The following is a 27934-nucleotide window of genomic DNA, read 5'->3' on the forward strand; positions in this document are numbered from 1 at the left end:
ACTAGATGTAATATGGAACAGCAGAGAAGGCAAGGAGATTCAGAGCAGGGGGCCATTTCCCTTGCCCAGTCAAAGCCCTCATCATTCATCATGGATTGATGAGGCAATTAATATGTGAGAGAGGAAGAAGAGACGGAAATGCTCCCTGCTCCAAACTGCTCATACACACCATAGGGGATAGATCAATCCACAGCCCTCTCCTTCCCATTTCAGGGAGATTGGGTTGAGGGTGGGCCATTAAGGGGGCACAGAGCCACTCCTGCTTCATCACTCATTGGCCTTTGGGTATAAGAACTAGAGAGAGCGCTCTCTCATTCCTGCAGCATGCCTCTCTTTCACCATGGGAGCACTACAGGGTTCTACAAGTGTCCCTGCACCCATTCTAGGGTGGGGGAATTAGGAAGATACACAGGGGTCTATAGATCTGTGCACAGACTTTAGTAGTCTCTCCCTTACCTGTCTCCATATCTCATTCACCAGGCACAGCAGTTAGTGATGAAGTACCGGGGGCATGGGTACACATACAGGGGATCTCTCTGACCTGCACCACCTCCCTTCCGTTCCGTTCACCATGGAACAGCAGAGTATGAGAGACATGTAGGGAGCTCCTGGGTGGTGGATATGTAGGCACATATAGGGGATTTTGTAGGCGTCTCCTGCCTTCCTGCTCCACATCCCCCAGCACAGGGAGGGTCAGGTGGATACGTAAGGACCCAGGAAGGGTGCTTATCGAGCTATGGAGAAGAGGCAGGCTCCCACGCCTCATTTAACATAGGAAGCATAGGGTAGAGATCTATAGGGGACGGCATATTACCCACTCCATAGTCCCATAGTCACGGCCTGCTCTATGTACCCCAGGGAACCCCTCTCCTGCCCCCCCGCATGCCCTCCCCTCAGTACAACATGGAATCCCGCCCGCCCGCCCTCCCGTGGTGTAGGAAGCCCCCAGCCCCCTACCTGCTCCGTGTCTCTCTCATTCACGGTGGGGAGGGGGCTCCGGCCGCTGCTCGACATCTTGGCCCCCCCTTGGCAGCGGCTCCGGCAGTTCCTGGGGCTCAGGCCGGGGCTCTCCTCACACCGCTGGGGGGCGGCCAAGCCACCACCATGGGGGAGCCCAGGGGGAAGGGGGGGACTCAGGGAGCCGGAGGGCGCCGGGGCTCGGACATGGGTCTCCGCCGGGCCGCGGTGAGGGGAGCCCGGCCCGATGGCTCAGGCGAACCCTGGGACGAGGCGCAGGGGCCAGGCCGCGCCGCCGGGAACCGGGCGTGCGCGTAGGCGAAGGCTGCGCGGAGCCGGGGCTAAAATCCGGAGGCCGAATGCCCCCGGCCAAGCCGCCTTCTCCGCCCCGAGATCCGGCTCCCCTCAGCTCATCTCACACTCACACAGCAGCAGCTCCCAACATGGCCGCCGCCGCCGGCCTTCGGCCATTTCCGCCCCCGTCCGGAAACATCCGAGCCGCCCGCCAGAGACAGTTTCCGCCGGTTCCGGAAACACCAGCCCCCCTGCAACCTGCCGCCGCCTCACGGAAATCCTCGACTCGCCCTCCCTCACCATCGCCAGCTCCCGCCTCCTTCCGGAAAGAACCGAAACGGCGGGCGCAGCCCCTTGCACGGTCGGTCATTTCCGCCTCCTTCCGGAGAAACCCGAAGTTCAACTTCAGGGCGGCGAACGGACGTTTCCGGACCATCGTCCGAGAGTACCCGAGGGCTGAAGATCGGCAGTTTCCGGAAAACTCCCCGCCCCCGCTGATGCACCCCACGGCAATTTCCGGAAATCAACGAAAATAGCCGAAGATGCTTCGGTTCTTTCCGCCTTCCCAAGGCGAGTAGTACCCGAGCCCGGGGACGAAAGCAGGCGGAGCCTCCCAGCTTCGGCTATTCCCGCCACTGTCCGTAAATAGGGACTGAGTTTGCATCTGAAGGGGGTTGTTTTCCCGTGAGGAGGAGGTTAACGAGACTGGAGGGAGGGGAGAATAAATCACCCATCCGGGTACCTGGGCGTGCAAATGTGTACACATGGATGCACACCTGATTGTGCAAACATGCACACATGGGCACACCTGGTCGTGCAAACATGCACAAGTGTGCATGCACACCTGGACACATACACCTGCAAGTGCATCGACATAGGCACACATGGTAGGGCTGCAAGCGCACACGTCCAAACGCCAGTGCCCAGCCATAGATGTGCATGCATTTCATAGAATCATAGAATGGGGAGGGACCTCGAGAGGTCATCTAGCCCAGTCCCCTGCACTCAAGGCAGGACTAAATATTATCTAGACCATCCCTACAGGTGTTTGTCCAACCTCTGCTTAAAAATCCCCAATGACAAGATTCCACAACCTCCCTAGGCAATTTATTCCAGTGCTTAACCAGTGCTTTGCACCCCCAGCTGCACCTGCGCCCCCTGGAGACACAAGACTCACCGGCACACACTCCCTCTCGGCCCCACGCACACCCGTGCGTCTCTTCCCCCACGCACCTATAACCAGCCCTCGCAGAAACACAGGGTCCCCTTCCCCTCCCAGTGTCCTTCTCCATGTGAGGGGAGAGGGGGCTGGTGCTAACCCACCCCGATCTGAAGCCTTATTTTCCCATATGCTCAGACCCCGCCTTCTCTGCTACTGCTGCTAGAGCCTCATTAACCAGCTACATGGACTAGTACAACTACAGCTTGGGACTGAAGTGCGCCAGCAGCGGCACCTGCTGGTCAGAGGTAGACCTGCAGTTGGTGGGCCCCCAGCTCACGGCCAGGAGCAAAGCCTGATGCGCTCCGGATGATGCTGGCGCTTGGGGGTGCTCAGAACCCCACTTAGCATCCTCCAGATGCGATGGGAGTAGGGTGACCAGACAGCAAGTGTGAAAAATCGGGACAGGAGTGGGGGATAATAGGAGCCTATATAAGAAAAAGGCCCAGAAATCGGGACTGTCCCTATAAAATCGGGACATCTGGTCACCCTAGATGGGAGCAGGCCGCTGTCAACGACGTCCAGCGCCCCAGTTAGCCCACGAGTGCTAGGAATTCGTTGGGGGGGGAGGGGAGCACACACACACCCTTACATGACATAGGGAGGGATAGCTCAGTGGTTTGAGCATTGGCCTGCTAAACCCAGAGTTGTGAGTTCAATCCTTGAGGGAGCCATTTAGGGATCTGGGATTGTTCCTGCTCTGAGAAGGGGATTGGACTAGTTGACCTCCTGAGGTCCCATCCAACCCTGGTATTCTAGGATTCCATAAACTGAATGACCTGTACACAGCCACAGTTGCATGCGTGCCCATCTGTGCAAACACACATCTGCTTACGTGGCCATGTGCAGACACTCCTACCTTGAGTCACAGCTGTGTATCTTGACATGCAAACGTATCCACACAATTGCCCAGCATCCCAGTTGCATACACACACTTGTGCAACATCCCTTCACACACTAGAGCAGCAGTTCTCAAACTGTAAGTCACAACTCCATTTTAATGGGGTCGCCAGAGCTGGCTTAGACTTGCTGGGGCCCAGGTCTGAAGCCAAAGCCTCAGGGTTTCAGCACTGTGTGATGTGACTCCAGTTACAGGCCCCCCACCTGGGGCTTCAGATTTGCACCCTCACCACCCTCCCACTGCCCGTCTCAGAGGGCTCAGGCTTTGGTTCCCCCTCCTGGGTCATGTAGTAATTTTTATTGTCAGAAGGGGGTCAGAGTGCAATTAAGTTTGAGAACCCCTGCACTAGAGAATGCTCATAAACCACTTGGCCAACATTAGCACAACCAACATAGGCTAGCTGATGCTTGCATTTGTGGATCATTTAAAAATGTGGGTCTCTGTTGGTCTCCCCCTGAACTAAATACCCTGTAAAGAGGGTAGAGATTCCAACCAGAGTGCTAGTGCATAGGGAGCTAACAAGGAAACAAGTCGCGCCCTTAGTGGGGTGCAACACCAGGTGAATTGTTGAAACTGTTGTGTTCAAAACACACCATGACACATTCCACACTGCACCAGAGCTACACGCTGACTCTCTGCTTAGCAGCTTGGCACACAGCACCTAATCAGCAATAGGGGACTCCTGTTTGCGGCCAGCTCCCTGGGGATCCCTACCAAGATTTAATGGGTAACACACCAGGCAAAGTTTTCAACCTGCCAATTGAGGGCCCCAGGCATGAACAGAGCTTCATGTCACACCTGAATGTCATCCCAGAATCACACAGAGTGGGGAACTATTCTATGCAGCTTTATTGTTGTTCTGTGTATCTCAGGATCGTGTGGACCAAAATCAAGGGTCCCCATTGTGCCAGAGGCTGCACAGAGCCCCAACTGAAATCACAGCCCCATAGTAAAGGCAGCCTGGGCTTAAAATCTAAACAGACAAAGGTTGGGAGGAGTTATGTAGGCCCAAAGTGGGGAGGGCTCTTGCCTGAGGTTAGTGTCAGAGCTGGGAACAGATTCCAAGCATCCTGAGTCCCAGCCCAGTACTCTACCCACTGAGATGCACAATTCTCCATGGCTGTGGTTTGCAAGCCTATAGGCAAAAGGACACAGTCACCACTGGCTTGGACTCAAGAGTCCTGGCTCCCAGGCTGACCTGCTTGGAAGGAGGTTACATTGGCTTTCTGCTCCTCTCCCAAACTCCTGAGTCCTGAGGCTGGTGCCAGGGACAAGGAATGCCCGATAGTGGCCAGCTGGGTGCATGAGGTGGTGCAGAAAATTACCTCCCCCCATCCCTCCGCAGCTTCCAAGGCAGCAGGGAATATGCAATATGGAGGCAGGAGACTACTCCACTCACCCTGCCAGCAGGGATCAGTGTTGCTCTCCACTAGCAACACCTGCCAAGATTTTAAGGGAACTGGGGAAATGCAGGTCACAAAGGCACCAGTCCCCGTTTACTGGAGGATCAGTTGCAGGGTGGCCAGCAGGGGCGGCTCTAGCAATTTCGCCGCCCCAAGCACGGCGGCACGCCGCGGGGGGCGCTCTGGCGGTCGCCGGTCCTGCGGCTCTGGTGGACCCTCCGCAGGCATGCCTGCGGGAGGTCCACCGGAGCCGCCTGCCGCCCTCCCAGCAACAGGCAGAGCGCCCCCCGCGGCATGCCGCCCCAAGCGCATGCTTGGCGCACTGGGGTCTGGAGCCTGCCCTGGTGGCCAGCCAGTGGCAAGCAGTGCCCACTGGCTCTATGCCCACCTGACATGTTGGGGCTTGCTCAGGAACAAAGGGCAGGGCTCGGGAGTGACTGGAGTGGGTGATTTATGGCAGGACAGCAGAGAGAATTGTCCCTGTGCAGAGACACTGCCCCGATCTATGCCCCACTGCTGCTGCAGGGCATGGAACACACAGCCTCCTGCCATTCCTGCTCACATGAGCGGGGTGCCCCACATAGCTGGGGGCACACAGTTTCCCAGGTACCCTCTAAACAGTCAGTTGGCAACAGCAGTTCTTACTAGCAACTGGAGCCTGGAGTGGGGGACAAGGGACAGGTTAGGGGAGAAAAGAGGCATGGGTTGCCTTGGGGGGGGCACATTGGTGCCCGAGTCCATGGCAGTGCCCGGAGGAAGTGACACAGCATGCTCCAGTGGCTCCAACGCTGGCCCAGGAGTCTGGGCTGTGGGAGGGGCGTGGGGTCTAGTGAGTTTGAGCAGGGAGGCTGCAGGGCCTGGCACAAAGGGGCCTCAGCCTTGGTGCAGAGGGATCTGTGTGGCAGTACAGTAACACAGGTGCCAAGTAGCAGAACCATGGCTGATTGGGGAAGGTGGAGAGATTTCTGTGCCAGAGGCCGGAGGGTTAAACTAAAAACTCAGTCAGGTGTCAGCAAACAGCATGTGTGTGACTGGCAGGCTGGGCCCAGCAAGGCTGGACTGGAAATGCAAGAGGAGGATAATGGGGGCGGGGGAAGCTGACCACAGGTGAGGGGTGCAGCAGAAGGCAGCCTAAAGGCAGGGGGGGGCAGCAGAAAGCTGCCCACGGGATGGGGGAGACATCAGAAGGCAGCCCACAGGGGGACGGGGGAGCACCTAGAGGGGAGCACAAGGCATTTAATGGGCTAGGGGCCAATTGGGGGGCAGCAGAAGGCAGCACATAGCCTTGGGGGCAGCAAAAGGCAGCCCGCAGCTGCAGGGAGCCGTGGAAGGGAGCCCGCAGGCTGGGGGCAGAGTGGAGGACAGGAGAAGGCAGCCCACAGGCTGTGGGGAGGAGAGGGGAGCAGAAGGGAGCTCGGAGGGTGGGAGGAGAGTGGAGCACAGCAGAAGGCAGCCTGCAGACTGCGGGGAGGAGAGGGGAGTGTAAGGGAGCCTGTAGGCTGTGGGTCAGGGCCGCCCAGAGGGGGGGCAAGTGGGGCAATTTGCCCCAGGCCCCGCAGGGGCCCCCACATGAGTTTTTGGGGCCCCTGGAGCGGGGTCCTTCACTCGCTCTGGGGGCCCCGGAAAACTCTCGCGGGGCCCGGGCCCCCGGAGCTTCTTCCGCTCTGGGTCTTCGGCAGCGGGGGGTCCTTCTGCTCTGGGGCGGAAGGACCCCCCGCCATCAAATTACCGCCGAAGCGGGACCTGCCGCCGAAGTGCCGGGTCTTCGGCGGTAATTCGGTGGCAGGAGGCTCCCGCCGCGGGTCTTTGGGGCACTTCGGCGGCGGGTCCCGGAGTGGAAGGACCCCCTGCCGCCGAATTACCGCCGAATGGTGGCCCCCCGCTGCCAAAGAGCCCAGGCCCCCGGAATCCTCTGGGCGGCCCTGCTGTGGGTCAGGATTCCCCCCCACTCCACCAGCTCTGCCTTAGAGTAGGAGTTTCTACCTATAAAGCCCCATGGAGGGCAGGAGGGAGGTGCTGGGGGGTCCAGATACATGATCAGGTGAGGAAGGTAGGGAGCTACTCTGCCATTAACCCTTCACTGTCTTGTCCCCATCACCCAGCAACCCTGGCTGCTGGACTGAGTGCCTGGGTTGCGGGGGGTGGCGGGGTGGGAGCTGGGACTCAGCTCTCCCAGCTGCAGAGAGGAGTCCTGAGCACCAGCAGTGGAGGGTCGGGGGGCTCTGCAGGGACTATGCGGAGGAGACATGCCCACAGTGGAGAACCAGAGTAAATCAATGGCTAAAGCCCAGGCAGGAGCAAAACACCACACCGCCAGCTGGGAGTCATTAGGGGCACCACACACACTTTCTCTCCAACTGCATCTGAGCCCTCCAGTCCTGTGCCCCCCAGACTCCCCACACACGTGTGTCCCCAGACCACTTTCCTCTGAGCCTCTTACCCCCCAGTACCTCTGCATCCCAAGCCCCTCCCCTCCCAAGGAGGTGGGGGATGCAACCCCTGGGTCCAAGAGGGAGCTGTGGCCAAGGACACGATGCCCATCATACACATAGCTGGTTGGAGATACGAGGTGGGTCAAGCTGAGGAACTCCCGTAGCACCCACAAGGGGGGCTGCTTCCAACAACAGGACTTGTTTAACAGCAGGGGGAAGCTGCAGAGTTGGGGGGAAGGAAGGGACCCCCAAGACAGAAGGTACCATAAAGCAGGTCAGACTGAGACACAGAGGTTACAGGGGTCTGTGTTTCTTCTGCCCCCCCAGCAGGACTTTCTCACTCAACCCCCTGGAACCTCGGGAGCATTACCGGGGGGCTGCTACTCACCCTGCTGCACTGTAGGTAGGGGCTCCCCCAGGCCCAACTGTATCATCGGTAGACTCCCAGGGCTGCCTCCAGGCCCTGTTGCATTATGATTCATAGGGATATCCCCAGGGCTGCTCCTGGGCCCCATTTCATTATAGCTAGAGGCACCCTCAGGCCACACATGGGCCCTATTGCATTATGGGTAGAGGCACCCCAGGGCTGTTCATAAGACCCAGTGCATTATGGACAGGGATAACCCCCATAACTGCTCCCAGACCAATTGTATTATGGATGGGGCACCCCACAGAACATCTCCCAGGCCCTAATGTATTATGAGCAGAGGCATAATGTATTATGTTCCCAAGCCCTGCTGAATTATGGGTGGGGGCACCTCCTAGGGCTGCTTCCATGCCCCATTGAGTTGTAAAGGATTCACAGTAGCCTGGGAGTGTAGCAAGATAAAAAGGGGCCAAACTCCCATAATCCCCCTGCCCACTGGGTCCCAGAACCGGCAGGATGCCAGAGTCACCTGTGAATGGGAATCCTCTCCCCTTGGCATGGAAACACACCCCCAGCAGAGGGAATGCAGTGCCAATTCCTAGCCAGCAGGGGGCATCCCCTCAGATGACAGGGGACATCGCCCCAGATGACAGGAGTCAAAACAAGATTAAAGAGTCGGGGAGGGGTAGAAACAGGCCATGAGTTACTGACCACGAGAGGGCCCTACCCCTGCTGCAAAGAACTCCATTGGCCCTGGGGTAGGACAAAGAGAAGCCCCAGGCCACCCACCACAAACAGAATAAGACTGCCCAAAAATCTAACCCCTCCAGGAAACACAGACAGAACTATGGATATGCACCCCACAACTTCCCCTAAAGAAGCCACGACTGAGATGGGCTGGGATTTAAGGGCATCGGCAGGGCTGGGGTGGGAGGTGGGCTGGCATAGCCAGGTTGGGGAATTATGGGTTTCAGTCTCACTCTTCTCTCTGTGATTCCACCCCAAGTCCCAGCCCCCCTGTCCACATGCTCACTGGGCACAAGCTACAGGAGAGATGATTGGATGCACTGATACACTGAATTGCATCTGTGCAATATGTGAGGATGCTGGGGCTGTGTGTTGCACAAGGGCATGCAATGCACAAGGGCATCACCAGGAGCATGTGAGATCCAGGCACCTGGTGCCCAAGGATGCCCAAGCACCTGGTGCCCCCCCACCACCACCTTCTTGGCTTGAGTAAGAGGCAATTCCCCCCCTCTGAGAACACCCCCTCTCTCCACCCACCTGCTTTTTGTCTGTCCCCTCAATCCCAGACCCTTCAAGGCAGGGTGCCCTGATCCACCTCCATTGATTTGCAGACTTCCCCATCCCCCCTTAATTAGGGACCAGTGGTGTTCCTCTTTCCCAGTGCAATTCCTTGTCCCCCCGCAACATAGGGAAACTCCCCAGCCCCCCACCCCCAGAGCAGGGACCTGCAGTACAGTACATCCTTCTCCCAGTGCATCCCCCCTGCAGCCCCTTCCCCATGGAATCACGCACACACACTTGGTGCAGGGAATTCTGACCCCTCACCCCAAACCCTACAGCAAGGACTTGCAGTGAACTCCCCTCCCAGGGGCATTTTCTCCCCTCCCCCTATAGTCATAGAATATCAGGGTTGGAAGGGACCTCAGGAGGTCATCTAGTCCAACCCCCTGCTCAAATCAGGACCAATCCCCAGACAGATTTTTGCCCCAGATCCCTAAATGGCCCCCTCAAGGATTGAACTTGCAACCCTGGGTTTATCAGGCCAACGCTCAAACCACTGAGCTATCGCTCCCCCAGTACAATTGCGCCTTCAACACCAACCCAGACCATGTAACTGTGGAGCACCACATGATCTTGGGAACCACGGAAGGATGGAGCTAGGCTCCATGCACCAGAGGGGGGTGTTGATGGGTGAGACCATGTATAGGATGGGGGCACATGCTGAGATACACAACAACATGCCTGTGATCTAATATTCATGGAGGCTGTTGACATACACTGGGGATGTGTAACAAACATGAGCACATACATGGGTTTGCTAACATATATGACAACATGCATGGTAATTAACACACATAGAGGATGCTAACATGCATGACAACATATATGAATTATGCTAACATGAATGGCGGGTGCTAATACATGTGACAGCATACATGAATATGCTATAATGGAGAGAGGGTGCTAACATATGTGACAATATGCATGGGAACTAACATACCTGAAGGATGTTAATATGCATGACAACATACATTAAATATAACATGTATGGGAGACAAACATGCATGGAGCTGATAACATCATGACCCAATGCTAATGTGCATGTGTGCTAACATGAATGACCACATATATGGAATGCTAGCATGCATGACCATGTGCATGGGGGATACTTATATATCCGAGATTGCTAGTAGCCATGGCAACATGCATGGAGACAGTAATACACATGGTGTTCTTCACATGCATGACAGCAGGCCTGGAGGTGATAAGTCATACACTATGCAAGTATAGTCTTTCTCCCTTAGATCCATACCTATGCCATGGCTGAGATGCATAGCACAGCAAGGGGAGCGGGATTCGGGTCAGGAACACCACACTAGAATCTTCTCCTGCAAAGCATTCTGGATAATTACATATGTAACTGATTAACCGTGCCGTGCTCAGGGGGAGCTTTGGGCAGGTGGTCTCTGAAGCCAGGTGGGTATGCCCTAGTCAAATTAATAGGGTTATGGGATGGCAGGGGTTAAGCCCTGTGTCCTGGCCTAACTCCAGCTTGGATCTTTCTATTGCCACCCACCTCCTTGATTCTTCCTCACTGTGTACCCTTAGGTGTTAAACAGTCCCCATAACCCACCCCAGAGGCAGCTGCTTCTCAGCACCAGGCGAGGTGTCCCTGTATCAAAAGCCCTGAGCTCTGCCCCAGAGATGGCTGCATCTAAGTGCCTCCCCTTGTGTTGTTACTCTGAATCCCATCCCCTCCTGTGCTGCCTGCTTTAAATCCTGCAGCTGGCACATCCCAGGCTAATGGGCCTTCACAGGGAGTGGTGCTGATCAGGTCAGCTGATCACCACCCACACGGTGTCTGTCGATACCCATTAGAGGGCAGGGTGGCAGTATCACTGTGTCCCAGCTGCATGGCAGCACCTGACTCAAGGCTGGCGTGAGGGGAGCTGTCCAGCTGCATGCACCTCTTCCTTGCATTGCAACCTCTGCGGACGCCAGCTACGGTCTGATCACCCTCCTGCCTCACCCTGTGTGCACATGCCCTGTCCATGTGCTTGAGAATCAAAGATGCAAGGTAAGGAAGGGCTGTTTAGCACCCACTGTGAGCTGGTGTGCACCTTGGCACCTGACATGCCAGCTCCCTGCCCCCCCTGCAGGCACCCACCCTCAGATTCCCCATGTGTGCTTGGTGCCAGCTGGATCATTTCCCCTAAGGGTCGGGAAGGAAACTCCCACCAGCACACCTGCAGCACTGGCCTGTCAAACAGGTGCATTATGGGAGTTGGAGGACCCTAGGTGGGCCCAGTGGTCTGTTCCAGGGTGGAGGGGAGGGAGGGATACCAGTTGGATGGGCCCATTGGTCTGATCTGGGGTGTCAGGGGAAGTGAAGGATGCCAGGCTGGATGGGCCCATAAATCTGATCGGGAGTAGATGGGTCACCAATCTAGCTGTATCTACTCCCAGGGCAGGAGTGCATTAGAACCAGCGGAGGGCTGACCGGAAGGGAGAGCAGCACACCAGAGGTTGGGAGACAGCAGTGCCCGATGTTATCATGGAAGGGGAGGCAGCACTATCATGGGTAGGGTGCTGTGGGCGAGGGGGCAGTTGTGCCATGGGGGAGGCAGTGCTGTGATGGGGGAAGGCAGCGCTGTCACATGCGGCGGGGGACGATGCTCATGCTCTCAGCCTAGCGCAGGGGACAGTATAGATTTGTCTGCTGGGCCTGTTCTGGCTGCAGGGAGATCTGTGGCGTCAGAGATCGACCGGGTAGCGCGTGGGTGGGGCAAGTTGCTTGTCTCAGCAATCTCCCTCCATGCTTGGGGCAACATGGGGGGCGGAGGATCCAACAGATACCTGCAGGGCAGACCCTTCCCCCTATCCTCCTCCCCAGAATTCCCTAAAATAGCACAACCCCTGCAGCAGCTCCCAGAAGATGCTTCCCCCCTGCCCCCTGTCCATCTAAGCTGATCCCCTGTATCCCATTCCCTGCCCCCTGAGCCAGCCAATTCACCCATCCTTTGGCTGGATCAGAGCCAGTACCCCCTAGAAGGAAAAGACCCCAGATTCCAACCCCCACCCCCAAGTCACTGGTAACACAAGCTGTTCATAGTGTGAGTTAAATAACTGTCGTGTCATTAAAAATAAGCTTATACAGCCACTGCTGGGCCCAGTAACAAAGAAGAGCTTACAAGCAAGTTACACAGTGCATGTGAGAAAGTATGTGGGGAGACAAGGGGGCTGAGAATCAGGGCTCCTGGGTTCTGTTTTCAGCTTTGGGAGGGAATTGGGGTCTCATGGTTAGGAGAGGGGGAACTGTGTCTGCACGTTACTCTGCTCCAGCCTCAGAACCCAGGAGTCTTGACTCTAAACCCCTTCTCCCCCACCATAACCCACTTAGACCCCACTCTGTGCTGGGAATAGAAATCCCGGAGTGCTGACTCCCATCCCCCCACTCTAACCCACTAGACCCCACTCCCCTTCCAGAGCTGGAGTTAGAACCCAGCCTCCCAGGAGTCCTGACTCCCCAATGGCAGGAGAGACAATCTGATAGAAAGAGAGATAGAGACGCCAGACTGTTATAATGGTTAGTTCCATTCTGCCCCCGCCTTTCCTGTTTTGCTGTGACAATGGAACAGCCCCAAGAGAATCCCCCTCCCCTCAGCCCACTGCAAAATTATGAAAGAGATTTACAACTCAGCACGGAGCAACCAATTCTGATTGGCTGCTGATGACATCATTCCTGGGACCCCAGGAGTGGGATCTCTGTGGATGAGCCCAGCTGGGTAGTGCACAGTGGGTCTGGCCCTGCATCTCTAGGGAGCACCCCCACCATGTGTGTGCACACTCTCTCTGTCTCTCTCTCTCTCTCTCTCTCTGCTGGGGCAGCCCAGACACTCAACCACACAAACCCAGCACTGGGCTATAGGGTTGGAGGATCAGCCTGGCCCAGGGTGAGACTGCGTGTCTGATTGTACATACAGACTCACATTTGCATGCACACCCGCCTGGCACACATGCACACAACTCATGCCCACACACCCACGTGCTTAAATGCACACATATCCTACACAAATATACACACATATTAGGGAAATCATTCTAATGCTAGGGATAGCTCTGGAATAGGCTTCCAGGGGGTAAGAGCAGTGGCAGGGATTCCACTCCTTTCCCCTCCCCATCCAAGCAATAAGCCCCATTCTGCTCTCCCTCCACCCAGGGACATGATTCTGGAGTCCTTGCAGTGCTTCTAGATTTGCGCCTAACCACGGGATCTGGTCCTGGCTCTTTGAACCCAGAAAGGCATCCCACGTGCCCCAAAGCTCTGCCGTAACAAGCCGTGCTGCCAGCATATATAGTGCCTGGCTCGATGCTTTCCTCCTTGAAATCCCTGAGGAGCCAGAGCTAGGAAAGCCCATTTAGCTCTTGGGCATGACAGGACTGTGCTCAACCCTGGTGACTCATAGCTTTGGAAAGGCCCCGTGGGAGGGTGCACCGGCTCCCACGCCAGCGCCAGCAGCAGGGGGAAGGAGGATGCAAGGCAAGCAGTCCTGCAGTGTGACTGCTTCTGAATGAGGGATTCAAAGAGTTGGAGCCCATCAATGCTGCCGCATGTCAGCTCTACCAATGGGGCTAGTCCAGGTGGGCCAGGCTGTTGGGTTCAGTACGGGAGCAGTTCTGGCTCCGTGCTGGGTGCTGCCCCAGAGAGATCGGAGCGGCAGGCAGGAGGTCCACCCTAGGGATTTGTGGGATGGGTCCAGAATGGAGTTCTGTCTACCACACACACACACACATGTGTACATACGTATGTACGTATAAATCAGTAGGCAATAAAGGAACACCACCTCGGGCTCTAGTTCCCATTAACTCCAGTGGAGCTGTGGCTAATTTACACCAGCTGGAGATCTGGCCTCTGATGTTGTGGTGCCTGAGTCGCCCCCACCCCATGACCTCACCAACGAATGGGCAGGGACCTGGAGCTGTTGGCTCCAGCTCAAGAAGTTTCTCGTTGAGCCAGTTCCAGGCTGGGCATGTCCCTGCTCAGCTGTGCATGACACCCAGTGAGTAACATGCTATGCAGTCACCAGCCACACCTGTGTCAAAGTCCCCTCCCGAGATGCTGGTGGGAGGGAACCCACAGCATTCAAAACAAAGGCACTGAGATGCAAAGACAAAGCTGCCTGTACCAACCCTCCGGAGCACGCTCGGGGGCGGGAGAGCGTGGTATGGTGTTGGCGTGAGAGGCAGCGTGGATTGCAGGGCTTGGGATCTGTTGGTCGTGTACAGTGGGTGTGGCTTGCATGGATTTGGGATTCAGTGGATGTGGAAAATGAGCATGATGTATTATCATGTGTTAATTCATTAACACATCTGTCACACATCTGCACTCTTACATGCTTAACACATACAGACAAATATGCACACATGCATATCCTGTGCATGCATGCATGACCCCATGCTTGCCCCATGCACACGTGTGCATGCATGCAGACACGTGCATTCCCAGGCATATACATGTCTGTTGACACATGACACCACATGCACACACACACTCTTGACAGTTCTCACCACATGTACATTAAATACCTTCACTTGTCCAAACACTCAGATTTCCCCCATTCCTGTGCCTGGATTCACCTCCCTCCCACACCTCTGCCTGTCCACACACACAGGAACATGCTCTCACACACCAGGTTCAGATGTGGGCAAAGCACAAAGAGCTCTTCTGGCAGAAGGCACCAGACATGTGAGCACTGGAGACACACCGGGGCTTGCACACTAGGCCCACTGCACCCCATCCTCCCACTCAGCACGGCAGGGTGGTGAGGGAGATTTGTTTTGAACCACCGGCTGCGAAGGGTTCAATACAGGAGACAGGTCAAAAGCTGGGCTGGGTGTGGGGGGATATGACCCTGTTCTGTTTAATTTCTTGCTCACTTGATTCCTACCCAGGGCCGGCTCTAGGCACCAGCGCTCCAAGCATGTGCTTGGGGCGGCACTTTCCAAGGGGCGGCACTCCGGCTCCTTTTTTTTTTTTCCTTGGGGAGCCGGCCCTGAGCGGAGGTGAGCTGCGGCGGTGGGGGACGTGGGGAGGGCTGCAGGAAGTAACCCGGGGGGGGGCAGAGGAACCGCTCTCCCCCCCAGCTCACCTCTGCTCTGGCTGCTCCCCTGCACGTGCCGCCGCTCCGCTTCTCCCCCTCCCTCTCAGGCTTGCCGCGCGAATCAGCTGTTTTGCGGCAAGCCTGGGAGGGATGGGGGAGAAGCGGAGTGGCGGCGGCGCGCGCAGGGGAGCAGGCGGAGCGGAGGTGAGCTGTGGGGGGGGGCGCGGGGAGGGCCACAGGAAGTAACCCGGGGGGGCAGAGGAACCGCCTCCTCCCCCGAGCGTGCCGCCGCTCCGCTTCTCCCCCTCCCTCCCAGGGGTAGGAGGGGAAATGCGGTGCTCCCGGGGGAGGAGGCGGGGCTCCCGGGGGAGGAGGCGGGGCTGGGGATTTGGGGAAGGGGTTGGAATGGGGTGGGGAAGGGGCAGAGCTGGGCCAGGGCTGGGGGGGCGCAGGAAAATTGCTTTGCTTGGGGCGGCAAAAAACTTAGAACCGGCCCTGTTCCTAATGTTCTTGGGAACCCCAGATATAAACAGCTCCTCCTGCTGCACTAATGCGTAGACGGGATGGACAGAAAGAGGGTTCCTAGCAGTGGAGGGACAGAGACACAAACAGACATTATGCTAATTTAGTGACTCCCTCCCAGGATCTTAAAGCACTTTGCAAAATTCATGTAAGCCCCCCTGCCCCCCCCACACTTTGTAATGCAGCCTTTAGAGCACAGAACTCCTGAGTTCTCCTCCCAGCCCTGCTGCAGACACCCAGCATAACACTGAGCACAAGGCCCTTCCCTCCCACATTGCCTCAGTTTCCCCATCTGTAAATCAGAGTGAGGGAGGAAGAGTGATAGTTATAAGATTGAAATAAAATGTGTTGCAATGGGAAGCGCTGCAGTAAGGAAAAGGGTGGTGGCGAGGGGGGTGGACAGATAGGTACCTTGATAGATGTGTATGGGAATGGATAGTTGGATGTGTATGGGATGGATGGATAGCTGGATGTCTGCAGGAATGGATGATTAGCTGGATAATAGGATGTGTATGGGCATTGATAAGTAGATAAATAGACGTGTATGGGATGGATGCCTGGAGATCTGGTTAGATGGATGTGCATGGGGATGAATAAATAAATAGATCAACTTGGATGGACAGATGGATCTAGGGGGTTAGGTAGATTGGTTGCTGTCTATGGGGGTGGATGGATGAACGGATGGATCTAGGTCTCTGTGGGATTTGGTAAATCAGTTGCTCTGTGGGGTGGACGGATCTGGGTCTCGGGGTTCGGTAGATTGGACGCTCTCTATGGGCATGGATGGATCTGGATCTCTATGGGGTTCGGTAGATCGGTCTCCATGGGGGTGGATAGATCTGGGTCTCTATGGGGTTAAGTAGATAGGTCACTCTCTATTGTGGGTGGGTGGATCTGGGTCTCTATGGGGTTAGGTAGATTGGACACTCTCCGTGGGGGTGAATGGATCTGGGTCTCTACAGGGTTAGGTAGAGCTAGGGTGACCAGATGTCCCGATTTTATAGGGACGGTCCCAATTTTGGGGGCTTTTTCTTATATAGGCACCTATTACCCCTACCCCCGTCCCGATTTTTCACATGTGCTGTCTGGTCACCCTAGGTAGAGCGGTCGCTCTCCATGGGGGTGGATGGATCTGGATCTCAATGGGGTTAGGTAGATCGGTCCCTGTGTTTCTCCAGCGCCCTCCCCCGTGGACAGACAAACACACAGACAGGGCCAAGGGGGACTCCTGCCTTCCTTTCACAATGAAACCAGCTTGGGTCACGTGCCCCTGTGCCTCACCATCCCGGAGATCCGGGCTCGCTCTCATTGGCTACAGATGATGTCACCCCCATAGCCCCTCCTCCTGCTCCTCTCCCTCCTCCCCCCTCCCATCAAAGCAAAGCTTCAGCACCAGATAGTGGTGGGGGTGGGGGGAGTAAATAGACAACCCAGGGGGTGGAACCTGCCTGGGCATTGGGGGGACGCAGGGGCTGGCTTCCAAGGACCCCCCTAACCTCTACTCACATGGGCATGAGCCACAGCGTAGGGATCTGATGCAGGTAAGAGGGTGGCTGAGTATCCTGTACCCCCTCACCCCTGGGGACATGGGGGGCTCTGATTGGCACTCAGTGGTGCTAGGGGCTTGGCACGGGGGGTGCTTCTCCCCGGGGGACTTGTTTTGGGAAGGGGAACGTTCTGGGCAAAGGGGGGCAAACACCTGGCTGGCTCAAGGGGTCTGGAGTGCGAACATGTGGGGGAAGGGCGCAGCGCTTTGTGGGCAAGGGTGCAAAGATCTGGAGGTAGGGGTAGAGGCGTGTGTGTGTTTGTGTGTGTGTGGAGAGAGAGAGAGAGAGAGAGGAGACATCCCCGAAAGTGGTGACCCCCCAGCATAGGGGTTCCTAGCATGGTAGCAGCTTGGGGGTGTATTGTAAAACAGCTGGTGGGGGGCGCACATCTGGAGCGGGGGCGCCGGGCGCTAATGAAGGAAGCTGGGGCAGGGGACCGGTTGGAACCAGGGAAGGGTTAAGCTGTCAAAGGTGGTGACTGGCAGCCAGAATGGCAGGGTGGGGGTGGGGGTATCCTGCTGTCTGAACGTGGGGGGGGGGACACGGGAAGGAGGGGTGCGGGAGCGGGGACACCCAACAGAGCTTGTGGTGGCTGGCAGCACGGCTTGTTACGGCAGAGCTTTGGGGCGCGTGGGAGGGGAAGGCTGGAGCCGTGATCATGGGTGACAGACGGGCTCCCACTCCGGGCAGGGAATGCCAGGCGCGGGGAGAGGATAGAGAACCGTGATGCCAGGACAGGAGGTGATGCCAGACTGGAGGGGATGATGCCATGTTGGGGAGATGGGGGCAAGGCCAGGCTGGAGGGGGTGATACCATGTTGGAGAGATGGGGGCAATGCCAGGCTGGAGGGGACCAGGGGCAAAGCAAGATTGCAGGAGCGGGTGGGTGCAATGTCTGTGGGGGAAGGGAATGAATGTGGGGTGATGGCAGGCTGGGGGGGCCATATCAGGCTGGGGAGCTGGGGAGCAATGCCAGGCTGGGGGGATGGGTGGCAATGCCAGGCTGCGGGTGCAGGACAAGTGTGATGTCAGGCCTTGGAGGGGGCTGAGTGGGATCCTGCAGCTGCAGGAGGTAACTGGGTTCATGGCTCAGCGCCATGGTGAGAGTGGGGGTATTGTCAGTCTGGCCAGCTGTGACCTTACCTTACAGGGAGCTGGGAGGCCCGTGGGACCTTGTGCCCACTCTGTGCTCAGCGCTGCAGTGACACAAGGGGTTATTTTTGGGTTGTGATACCATATTAAGGGGCTCAGGGGGGAAGTTACTGGTGGCACTCCTGGGGTTGGCCAATGAGCTCCTGGGCTTTACACCCCCACCTCCACATGTGTGTGCATGAGCATGACAATGACTGCTGGAGGAACATGCATGATTGCACTCACCTATGCTGTGACACGCACACACAGACACACACACGCCTATGCTCAGGTATACAAAAATAGACACCCACCATAATCTGCAAAGCTTGCACACATACCCTCACCAACCACAACACATGCTTACCACAACACACCCTCCACAACATGCCAAAGCTTGCAAAGTGCACGTGCCCACCAGAATACACATTCACCACATCATGCATAAGTGCACAAACACAGACTTGCACAACTCAGCATGCCAAAGCTTGCACACAGATGCACCCTCGCATTGGTGCATGCTTGCACCACAGCACACAGAAAAAGTGCACACACAACATACAAAAGCTTGCATAGGAACATATCCCACAGTGCACACTCCCTCCCCCCCATGATGTGCCCATGCAACCAGCTCAGCATGCGTATACACACACATGCCTGTCCTGACACACACAGACACCCAACCACCTCATGCTCCTGTTAATTACCCCCAACCTCTCCATCAGAGGCAGGCAGCTGCCCACCAAAGAGCCACGTGCTCCCAGCACTGGGATTATTTCTCAGTTTAGAATGGGGCAATATGTGGGAGAGGGTACACCCACCCTATGGGATGGGGGCTGTAGCTCTACTGTGGGGGTGTGTGCAGGGAGAAGGGAGGGGAGGGTAAGCAAGTAGGAGGAGTGGCATGGGGACAGGAGCTGGAGCGGGGTCTAGGGACAGGAGGAGACTGTAGCAGGAAGGTGGGGTGGGGGGCAGAGGGGCAGGAGCAGCTAAGCAGCATTGCCTCTGTCCCTTCCACCACCCCCAGCTAGAAAATCAGTCTGGTCCCTAGCCAATCAGAATTTCTGCAGGTGGAAGAACAGCCCTCTCCCAAACCAGGCAGAATCCACAGGGAATCTTTACTGCTGATTGGCTGGCAATGGGTATCACATACTGGGAGATGGGGTGGCCAAGGATACAGTCCTCTGTTCCCAAAAGCTGGGGGTGCTTTGGTTCATGGCACTAGGGCTGCCCCCTGCTGACAGAGATGGGGACAGCTGTCTGAACAGTTCCCCTGCCCTCCTACCTCACTCTGCCCAGCACAGCATTTCTGGGGCCAGCTGGTGAGCTCACCCCTGGGTGGTAACCTGAGGAAGCACGAGCCCCTGTTGGGCGCTGCCAGCCCCTGAGCTCAGCTGGGTATTTTTAGAGGTTCCGTGATTTTGCTTTTCAGGGAGGGACTAAACATGTTGCCCCAGGGATCTGGACTCGCCAGCTAAAGAGCAGAGCATGTGGGCATGCATTGGGGTGAGCGTGCACCAGTAGGAGTGTGCACTGGTGTGTGCATGGGCGTGCACTGGGATGAACGTGCACCAGTTTGTGTGCTCTGATGTAAGTGCCTATGCATGCACTGAGGTGGGTGTGCACCAGTATGAGTGTGTGCCCTGGTGTGAGCAGGCACTAATGTGAGCACACATGTCCATGAGTACAAATGTGAGAGTGCATGGGGGTGAGTGCCAGGGGTGTATGTGAGTTTGACTTCACATAGGCGTGTGCGTGCATGGAGATGAGTGTGCACACAAATGTGCATCTGTGCACGTGTGTGTGTCTGAGTGCGTGTGCTGGAGAGCGTGTGAGCGTGCATCTGTGTATGCGTGTGGCTGAGTGTGCAGGAGTGTGTAAGCCCATAGGCCTATGTGGAGCTGCGACTGTGCATGGCTTTCCCCTTACGTGGATGCACGTGGGTGTTCTTAAGAGTAGCTCATCCCAGGCCCTGCAGCCCTCGATAGCCCCTGGTCTGTTGGGGAAAGATCCCAGGCTAGAAGGGCACAGACACCCCTCTCTAGTGGGGGGGAACCCCTCCCCCCCATTCTGCAGTTCTCTTCCTCACGTTCCCCCTGCTGCCAGAGGCGCGGATGGGAGTAGCCGGCCCTGTCACCCCGCTTTAGAGCACAGCTGCTGTCCTGGGGGAGCATGGGGAGCAAGTGCTCCAGGGCTGGCCAGATGGGGGACAGAGTCACAGGGGAATGCTGACACAAGGCAGGGGGTTGTGGGGAAAGCAGAGACCATCACAGGAGTGGGGGGGCTGGAGAGGGGGTCAGAATGGAAGGGGGGATGGGGCGTGGACCCTCAGTGGGAGACAAAGAGAGGAGTAGGGGGAGGTCAGAGTCGCTATGGGGGCAGGACATGGGGAGAGGGGCTGTGTGAGGATGGGGGGGATGGAGTGCTGGTGTTGGGGGGCACAGAATGTAATTTCCCACATGATTCCTTCATGGCCCCAGTGGGATACGCTTCCCCCTAGGAGCCCTGTACCCCGGCCACGTGGGTGATGTGGGGCTGCTGGTAGCCGGAGCCCACCAAGGCATAGGGGAGGGGGGGTTAATCTCTGCTGGCGCAGAGAACGGAGACGAATTGGCCTCTTTGAATCTGACTCAGCCTCAGGGGAGCACGGGGTGCTTGGAACTGATAAGGCACCAAAATGGGGGAGGGGTGGAATCTGCAACCAGGAGCTTGGACCAGGAGGGCCTGCCCAGAGCACCCCCCAACCCAGCTGCTCTTGCCCCCCCCCCCAGTTGCTATGGTTTGTATAGGGATCCCCCTCCCAGCACTGGGATGCAGGCACCCTTGGGGGGGAGGGACTATTTAACTGCAAAGCCAATAGGGAGCCAGGACTCTAGTGCTCCACCCCCTGACCCTGGCTGCAATGACTGGACCTCACCTGAAATATCAGAGCTAGAGTGTGAAGGGTTAAAACGCTTTTGGGAGGGTGTGAAATGAGTTTGCTGGGTCTCAGCCCTGGTGTCCCTAGCAGGGTGTGTGTGTGTGCAGGGAGGCACAGCTTGGCTGGCATGTGGAGAGGATCACTGGTGTGGGGACTACCCCTCTGTGCCCCCTTAGTATCCCACACCCCCCTGACCCTCTCTCCCCTCTCTCTGCAGGTCATCCTTCCCAATGCCTCCCTCACCCCTGGAAGACCGCCTCTCCGTCCTCCAGCGCCCCAAGACCTTGGCTTTGCGCCTCAATCACAGCTTCCCTGCCGACAAGCAGCTCCTGTCACCCCAGGCACGGAGACCCCCGAGCCACCCACCCCCTAAGGACCGAATCGGGGCTGCCCCACCCTATCAGGAGCCCCAGGCCTGCCTCCCACCCCCTCACTCCCACACCATCGACATCAAGTTGACGGTGGGGGCTGTGCAGAGCCGGGCGCGCGAGCGCAACCTCTCCCTGCAGCTTGACCTCCAGCAGGGCGGCAGCAGGTCCTGCGGGGGGCCGGAGCTCAAGGTGCTGCTGCCTCAAGCCAAGCTCAAGAAGCGCTCCTTTAAGGAAAACTCGCGGCCGGCCAGGGGGGACACCCCGTCACCCGCTTCCTCCTGCCTCTCCAGCCCCGGAGCGGGCACCATGCACCCCTTGAAAGGCGGCTGCCGGGGCTGCTGGCGCTTGATGCGCTGTGACGACACCAGCCCCAAGCCGGGGCTGCGCTCCCTGGGGTGCCTGTCGTGCCGCTCCAGTCTGGCTTCCCTCAGCTGCTCCCCGCCCTCGGTCAAGAAGCTGGGGTGCTTGCCCTGCACCCCATCAGCCCTCAAGTCCCTGGCCTGCCTGGCATGCAACCCCTCAGTTAAGTCGGTCAGCTCCTCCTGCAGCTTCTGCAGCAGCGACCCCATCGTGGCCTACGACCCCCCAGCCAGGAGCTCGCCCCCCTCCAGCTACGACGAGGATGACTACAGCGTGCGCACCATCTGGCCTGAAGAGCTGGCCAAGAAGATGAGCCGTTCCCGCACCCAGCAGCAGGGGGCGCCGCTGATCCTGGATTGCCGCAACCTGATGCAGTACACCAAGAACCAGCTGCAGGGCGCCATGCACTTCAGTGTCTCGGATGCGGCCGGCAGGCGGCGCCTCCAGCAGGGCAAACTGGCCGTGCTGGACTTCATGGCCTCCAAGGACCCCCACGACTCCCTGCAGCGCCTCTGGCCCAAGGAGCAGCAGAACGGCTGCTGTGCTGCAGTGGGCGAGACCCCTGCCCCTCCGGCCCCTCCCGAGCCCCCCAAAACCCTGCCCGCCCAGAACCTCCACCTGGTGCTGGACTCGCTCAATAAGGAGGTGCAGGGTAGGAGAGGTAGGTGGGCATGTGGCGACGGTGGTACCAAGGGGGCGGGAGGTGGCAGGCTGTGGTGGGCATGCAGGGGGTTGGATGGACAGAGGGTGGGTGCACAGAGGGGAGAAGAGAGAACCTGTCTTCTCAAGCACGCCTGTCCTGGCTGAGACCTGACAGGGCTTCTCACAGAGATTCCTAGGGCTGGGGAGAGATTTCCCCCCACCCCCTCAAGCCAAGACCCCTTGCAGTGTACCCTCATCTCCAGGACTCACCCCTCCCAGTGCACCCTCCCCTCTCCCAGGCTTGACCCCCAGACCTCTTGCAGTCCCAGACCCTCCAGCTCCTGCCCAGTGCGCCCTGCCTTCCCTTCCCGCCCCCTAGCCTTGTACTGCCCCTCCCATGGCCTCCCCTCATCCCCCAGCACAGGACCCTCTGACCTCATCCCAGCAGGATCCATAGGGAACAGATGGCAGAGTTAAGGGGTGGGGGGGCCAGTGCAGCTGGCCCAGGCTCCCCCCCCTCCCCCGAGCCTGTTGAACGGGATTGATCTCAGCCCAGCTGGTGACATGACATCACTCCCCCTCCCCCACTCCCTGCTGGGGCACTGACAGCCATTGGACAAAACTGTGACCCCTGTTTGTGATGGGAGCCAGGCACTGGGCTGCTACCATCCCCGCAGCTCCCCTAGTTCCATTGGCCCTTCCCCCCAGGCTCCCCCTCCCATACATGTCTCTCCCTCCAGCATCTGCCTTCCCCCCAAATTTCCCCCTCCCCTCCTCCCCAGCTTGGGCCCACAGAGAGACTCAACCACATTTTATCCAGCTGGCCTTAGGGCGCTGGCTGCACCCCCAGCCCAGCCCAGCCCAGGAGCGCTTGCAGGCTGCAGAGTCGGGGTGGGCGTGGGGGGTGCCAGCCCTGGGGGAGGGCAGTCAACAGAACAGGGAAATGGTGACATTTTCTCTACCCCCCTGGTGCAGCTCAGAATTTGGAGTGAAGGGTTGTGGGGAGAAGGTCAGAGATCGGGGGTTAGTCTGGGTGGGGGTAGTTCAGGGCTTGAAGGTCAGTGTTCGGGGTCTTTGGGGTCAAAGGTCAGGGACTGGGGTGCATGGTGTGCTTGGGGTGAGGGTTCAGGGCTGGGGGGACAGAGGCACTGAAGGTTGGGGTGGAGGAGGTTTGCAATCCGGCTGGGTTGAAGGTTCCAGGGCTGTAATTTGAGCTGAGTTATGAGGCAGGGCCGGAGTTTGGAGGCTCAGGCCAAGGGGCCCCCCTGAGTTTGGGGGATTCATAAACCGGGGAGCTGTTGGGCTGGGAGGGTCTGAGCTGGAGGGTCTGGGGTGAGTTTCTAGTCTAGGGTTCAGGGCAGAGTAGGAGGGGCTCAGAGTAGGGTTCAGGAGTCCTCAAGGGATGGTTTCAGCTGGGGAAGGCTGAGTGTGGGTGGTCAGAGTGGGGAGTCAGGTGGAGAGAATCTGGATTTGGGGCCTCAGGCCAGAGGGGTTCTGAGTTTGGTGATTCACAGGCTGGGGGGCTCTGAATTTGGGCCAGTCTAAATTTGAGGCATCAGCTGGGGGGCTTCTGAGATTGGGGGGGTTCACAGGCAGGGGGGTCTCAGTGGTCTGACTTTAGGGGGTACAGGCCAGGGGCAGCTCTGAATTTGAGGGGTTGAGGCCAAAGGAAGGTTTGAGTTTGGGGGATTCAGGCCAGGGGCAGCTGAGTGTGGGGGATTCTGAAGCCACGGGTTTGAGTTTGGGAGATTCAGGCTGGGGGCGGTCTGAGTGTGGGGGTTCACAGGCCAGGGTCTGAGTTTAAGGGGTTCAGGACAGACGCAGGACTGAGTGTGTGTCCATGTGCCCCCTGTGATGTTGAGCCATTGCCTGCAGGGAGTGTGGCAGTGCCGCTGTCAGAGCCGCTGGAGGAAGCTGTCGGGGTCCTGGAGGGGGTGGACGGGGACCCTGGGGGGCCACCCCTCACCCCCGACCTGGAGAGCGCTGAGCTGAGCCCCATCCTGCCATTCCTGTTCCTGGGCAACGAGCGCGACGCGCAGGACCTGGAGCGGATGCTGAGCCTCAACGTGGGCCACGTGCTGAACGTCACCACCCACCTTCCCCTCTACCACGCCCAGAGTGGGCACCTGCGCTACAAGCGCCTGCCTGCCACCGACAACAGCCGCCAGGACCTGCGCCAGTACTTCGAGGAGGCCTTCGAGTTCATCGGTATGGGGGGCGGCTTGGGAGCGGGGAGGGGGGCTGGGGTGGTGTCCCCAGGAGTAGAGAGGGTTGGGGACAGGAGGCTGCACCCCCCCAGAACACTGTGCCGCTCCCCACCCCCACCCCCCCAGCCTGAGGAGATGGGTCAGCATGTGAGGGGGCACAGCAGGACTGGGGGAATGCAGGGGATTGGGTAGAGGGTTGGGGCATTCAGGGGGTTAGGGGTGCTGGGCATAGTGGGGGTGCAGGGGCTTGGGTAGCAGGGTTGAGGTGCAGGGCATAGTGGGGGTACAGGGGATTGGGTAGCAGGGTTGGGGGTTCAGGGCATAGTGGAGCGTTCAGGGGATTGGGTAGAGGGTTGGGGGTATGCAGGGGGTTGGGGTGCTGGGCATAGTGGTGGTGCAGGGGATAGACTAGAGGGTTGGGGTGCAGTGGCTGGGGATGGTGGGCATAGTGGAGGGTTCAGGGGATTGGGTAGCAAGGTTGGGGGTGCAGGGCAGAGTCAGGGGTTCAGGAGATTGGGTAGAAGGTTGGGGTATGCGGGGGGTTAGGGGTGCTGGGCAGAGTGGGGGTGCAGGGGATTGGGTAGAGGGTTGGGGTATGTGGGGGTTGGGGGTGCTGGGCATAGTGGGGGTGCAGGGGATTGGGTAGAGGGTTGGGGTATGCGGGGTTGGGGGTGCTGGGCATAGTGGGGCTGCAGGGGATTGGGTAGCGGATTGGGGTATGTGGGGGTTGAGGGTGCTGGGCATAGTGGGGATGCAGGGGATTGGGTAGAGGGTTGGGATATGCGGGGTTGGGGGTGCTGGGCATAGTGGGGCTGCAGGGGATTGGGTAGAGGGTTGGGATATGCAGGGGGTTGAGGGTGCAAAGGATAGGGTAGCTGGGCTGGTGGTGCTGAGGGTAATGGGGGCTGGAGCGGGTTTGGTGCAGGGGGTGCTGACCCCCCATCTCTCCCCTTCCCCCAGAGGAGGCACACCAGCGGGGGAAGGGTGTGCTGATCCACTGCCAGGCGGGCGTCTCGCGCTCAGCCACTATCGTCATCGCCTATCTGATGAAGCACACGCTGATGACCATGAGCGACGCCTACAAGTACGTCAAAGGCAAACGCCCCATCATCTCACCCAACCTCAATTTCATGGGGCAGCTGCTGGAGTTCGAGACGGATCTCAACGCAGGGGTCACACCCCGCATCCTCACCCCCAAGCTCAAGCTCACTGGGGTGGAGACCGAGGTGTGAGGGGGGCCTGGGCTGGGCCAGGCCACCCATCTCAGGGCGGGGAGGGGAGTGTGTGCAATAACTGGACGGACGGACGGGCTTCCAACAGGCCAGGCCTGGGGGCCAGATACCAGGGCACCAATGCCCATCCTGCCCACTTGTGCCCCACGTGCCACCAGGTGCCCGTTGATAGAGGGCTGAGGAGAGGGGCTAGTTTTTACCCCAAGACTAATCTCTGCGTGTGCGTGCGGTGGAGAGGGCTGTTGCCTGCTATTTATTGGAATGTGTGTGTGTGTATTTTGGGGGTCCCTGTGGCCTGTTGCTCCCTTGGCCTCTCCGCTCTGGGTGCTGCGTTGCTGAAGTCCGCTGTGGAGAAGGCGGGGCGGGGGGGGGGCCCTACAGGGATTTGGGAGGAACACAGGCCAACCCCCCCCCCCTCCAAAAAAAAAAAAAAAAACCTAGCAGATTTTTTTTGAAAACTCAGGATGATCACAGACTTTCTTCCAGACTGATTCACAGCGCCAACATGGATGGAGTTTTGGGGGCCCCCATAGCCTCCCCACTCTATATTCTTTGGACTCTGCTGCTCCATACCTGACCGTCAACCTGTTATACTGACTGATGTCTTAAAATGACAGTAGCACCTTTCCTGTGTACATTGGGGGGGTGGGGGGGATTACACTGGACGGGGAGGTCTCCTCCCCCAGCGCCCAGTATAGGAGAGATACCCCCACACACACTCCCTCCAGGGCAATACAATTTAGTAAATCAGAATAGTCTTCCATTAGGGGATATTTATTTTTAAAGACTTGGGGAGGGGCTCCAAAGTGGGGGGTGCGTCCTTCGCTTTTGTACCATGCTGGTTCATTTCATGAGGCTGCTGGTTACTGTCTCTTTAAAATGCCCTCCTCTGGGGGGAGGGGGAGATTTGTGGGGGCTGGGGAGAATTATGGGGAGAGGGGTTTCTTATTTATCTGAGATGCAATAGGAGTTTTTGGCTTTTAACCCTTTTTTCTCTCTCCTCCCCTAAATGGGGGGCCCTCTACAGTTAATGGTCCTGCAAAATCTGGGTGAGGGGGAATTTCTCTTCCCCCCATTTTAATGTCTTCCAGCCCCTCCCCCTTCTTTCCAGTGCTAAGTTTGGTTCCCCCCCACCATGGAGGGTGAAGATATGAGGGGTGGGTGGGAGTGTGGGGGAGCCAAAAATGAAGGGATGGGGCCAGTTTCTGTTGGGGGGTGACAGCAAAGAGAGATCCCTCCCCCTGCACAGAAAGAGGCACTGCCCACAATCCCCCCCCGGCCATATGCACGCTCATCCACACCCCCTCTCAGGCAGTGCTGCACACATACTGCTCACAGCCCCTGTGACCTGGGCAAGCTCCACAGGAGCCCCCGTACATGCCGCTCCCCCACCCCACCCCGAGCCATGGACATATGCCTCCTTGTGCCCTCATGAGTTCCCAGGTGTCCCAACACCCCAGCTGGAGCTTCAACCACAGGGAGGGACCCACGGGGTCCTGCTCTTAAAGCTGGAGCCTTTCTGCTGGCTGAGCTGTAAGGCCTAGCTGTTAGCTAAGGCTGCAGCAGGGGCTAGACCCCACTGGAGGAAGGCAGAGCCCCACCTGGGGCAGGAGTGGGTTAGGCGCGTACGGGCATCCAGGCAAATGCATGAACCCACTCACCAGAGACCCCCCTACGCACTCACCTGCCCCACCCCCATTACACACACGTTCACAAGCCCCCTCCCAGACACCACTCTCCCCATTCACGCAATCCCATCCCGACACAATCACACCCCTGTCTGCCCCAGAGCCAGTCATGCAACCCCCCTGCCCTGCACTGGCAGCTGGCTAGGGGGCACTGCACAGCCAGGGGCTAGCGAGCGTGCAACAATCCCTGCCCCCTCATCCCCTGGGGTGGAGGCTCGTATCGGGCTCCCCCCCTTTTCCCCACGGATCTGAGAGCTTTGTATTTAAAGAGGCTCTCCCACCCCCAGGCATAGGAGCTTGGAGTGTGCGGGGGGACTCTGCTGTTTCTCTTTGGAATTTGTCTTCATTATTTATTGAGGTCAGGAATAATTTATTAAACGTGGATTCATTTTT

General features: G+C 58.0%; 2 protein-coding genes across 12 annotated transcripts in view; one reads left to right on the plus strand and one right to left on the minus strand.

Annotated features, from left to right (window-relative positions):
• MARK2 (microtubule affinity regulating kinase 2) overlaps nucleotides 1-1501 on the minus strand; it is a 104729-nt gene extending 103228 nt beyond the window's left edge. For 2 of the 7 annotated variants that reach the window (XM_045023331.1, XM_045023324.1), the window contains exon 1: nucleotides 958-1472. In XM_045023331.1, coding sequence (XP_044879266.1) covers nucleotides 958-1014 — 57 coding nt within the window. In that variant the 5' untranslated portion in view covers nucleotides 1015-1472. Of the gene's footprint in view, nucleotides 1-957 lie in introns of all 7 variants that reach the window. The other 5 variants (XM_045023329.1, XM_045023330.1, XM_045023332.1 and 2 more) reach the window with 5 other exon arrangements.
• A 9274-nt stretch (nucleotides 1502-10775) lies between these two features.
• Nucleotides 10776-27919, plus strand: LOC123373596 (dual specificity protein phosphatase 10-like). 5 transcript variants are annotated; one of them, XM_045022605.1, is made up of 4 exons: nucleotides 10776-10898; nucleotides 21259-22433; nucleotides 24290-24622; nucleotides 25582-27919. In XM_045022605.1, the coding sequence occupies exons 1-4, from the start codon at nucleotides 10873-10875 to the stop codon at nucleotides 25851-25853; spliced, it is 1806 nt and encodes a 601-aa protein (XP_044878540.1). In that variant the 5' UTR covers nucleotides 10776-10872; the 3' UTR covers nucleotides 25854-27919. The 5 variants fall into 5 exon arrangements, with proteins under 5 accessions (XP_044878540.1, XP_044878541.1, XP_044878544.1 ...); XM_045022606.1 differs by lacking the exon at nucleotides 10776-10898 and adding an exon at nucleotides 16827-16985; XM_045022609.1 differs by lacking the exon at nucleotides 10776-10898 and adding an exon at nucleotides 19614-19627.
• Nucleotides 27920-27934: the final 15 nt, after the last annotated feature.

The sequence above is a fragment of the Mauremys mutica genome, chromosome 7 (genome assembly GCF_020497125.1).
Source record: "Mauremys mutica isolate MM-2020 ecotype Southern chromosome 7, ASM2049712v1, whole genome shotgun sequence".
NCBI lineage: Eukaryota > Metazoa > Chordata > Testudines > Geoemydidae > Mauremys > Mauremys mutica.

What these genes read in the sequence shown, in the direction of transcription:
- LOC123373596 (XM_045022605.1), top strand. Translation starts at nt 10,873, where the DNA reads ATGTGCTTGAGAATCAAAGATGCAAG. An exon ending in TTGAGAATCAAAGATGCAAG is followed by an intron (nt 10,899 to 21,258) that starts GTAAGGAAGGGC and finishes CTCTCTCTGCAG; the next exon opens with GTCATCCTTCCCAATGCCTC. An exon ending in GGAGGTGCAGGGTAGGAGAG is followed by an intron (nt 22,434 to 24,289) that starts GTAGGTGGGCAT and finishes CATTGCCTGCAG; the next exon opens with GGAGTGTGGCAGTGCCGCTG.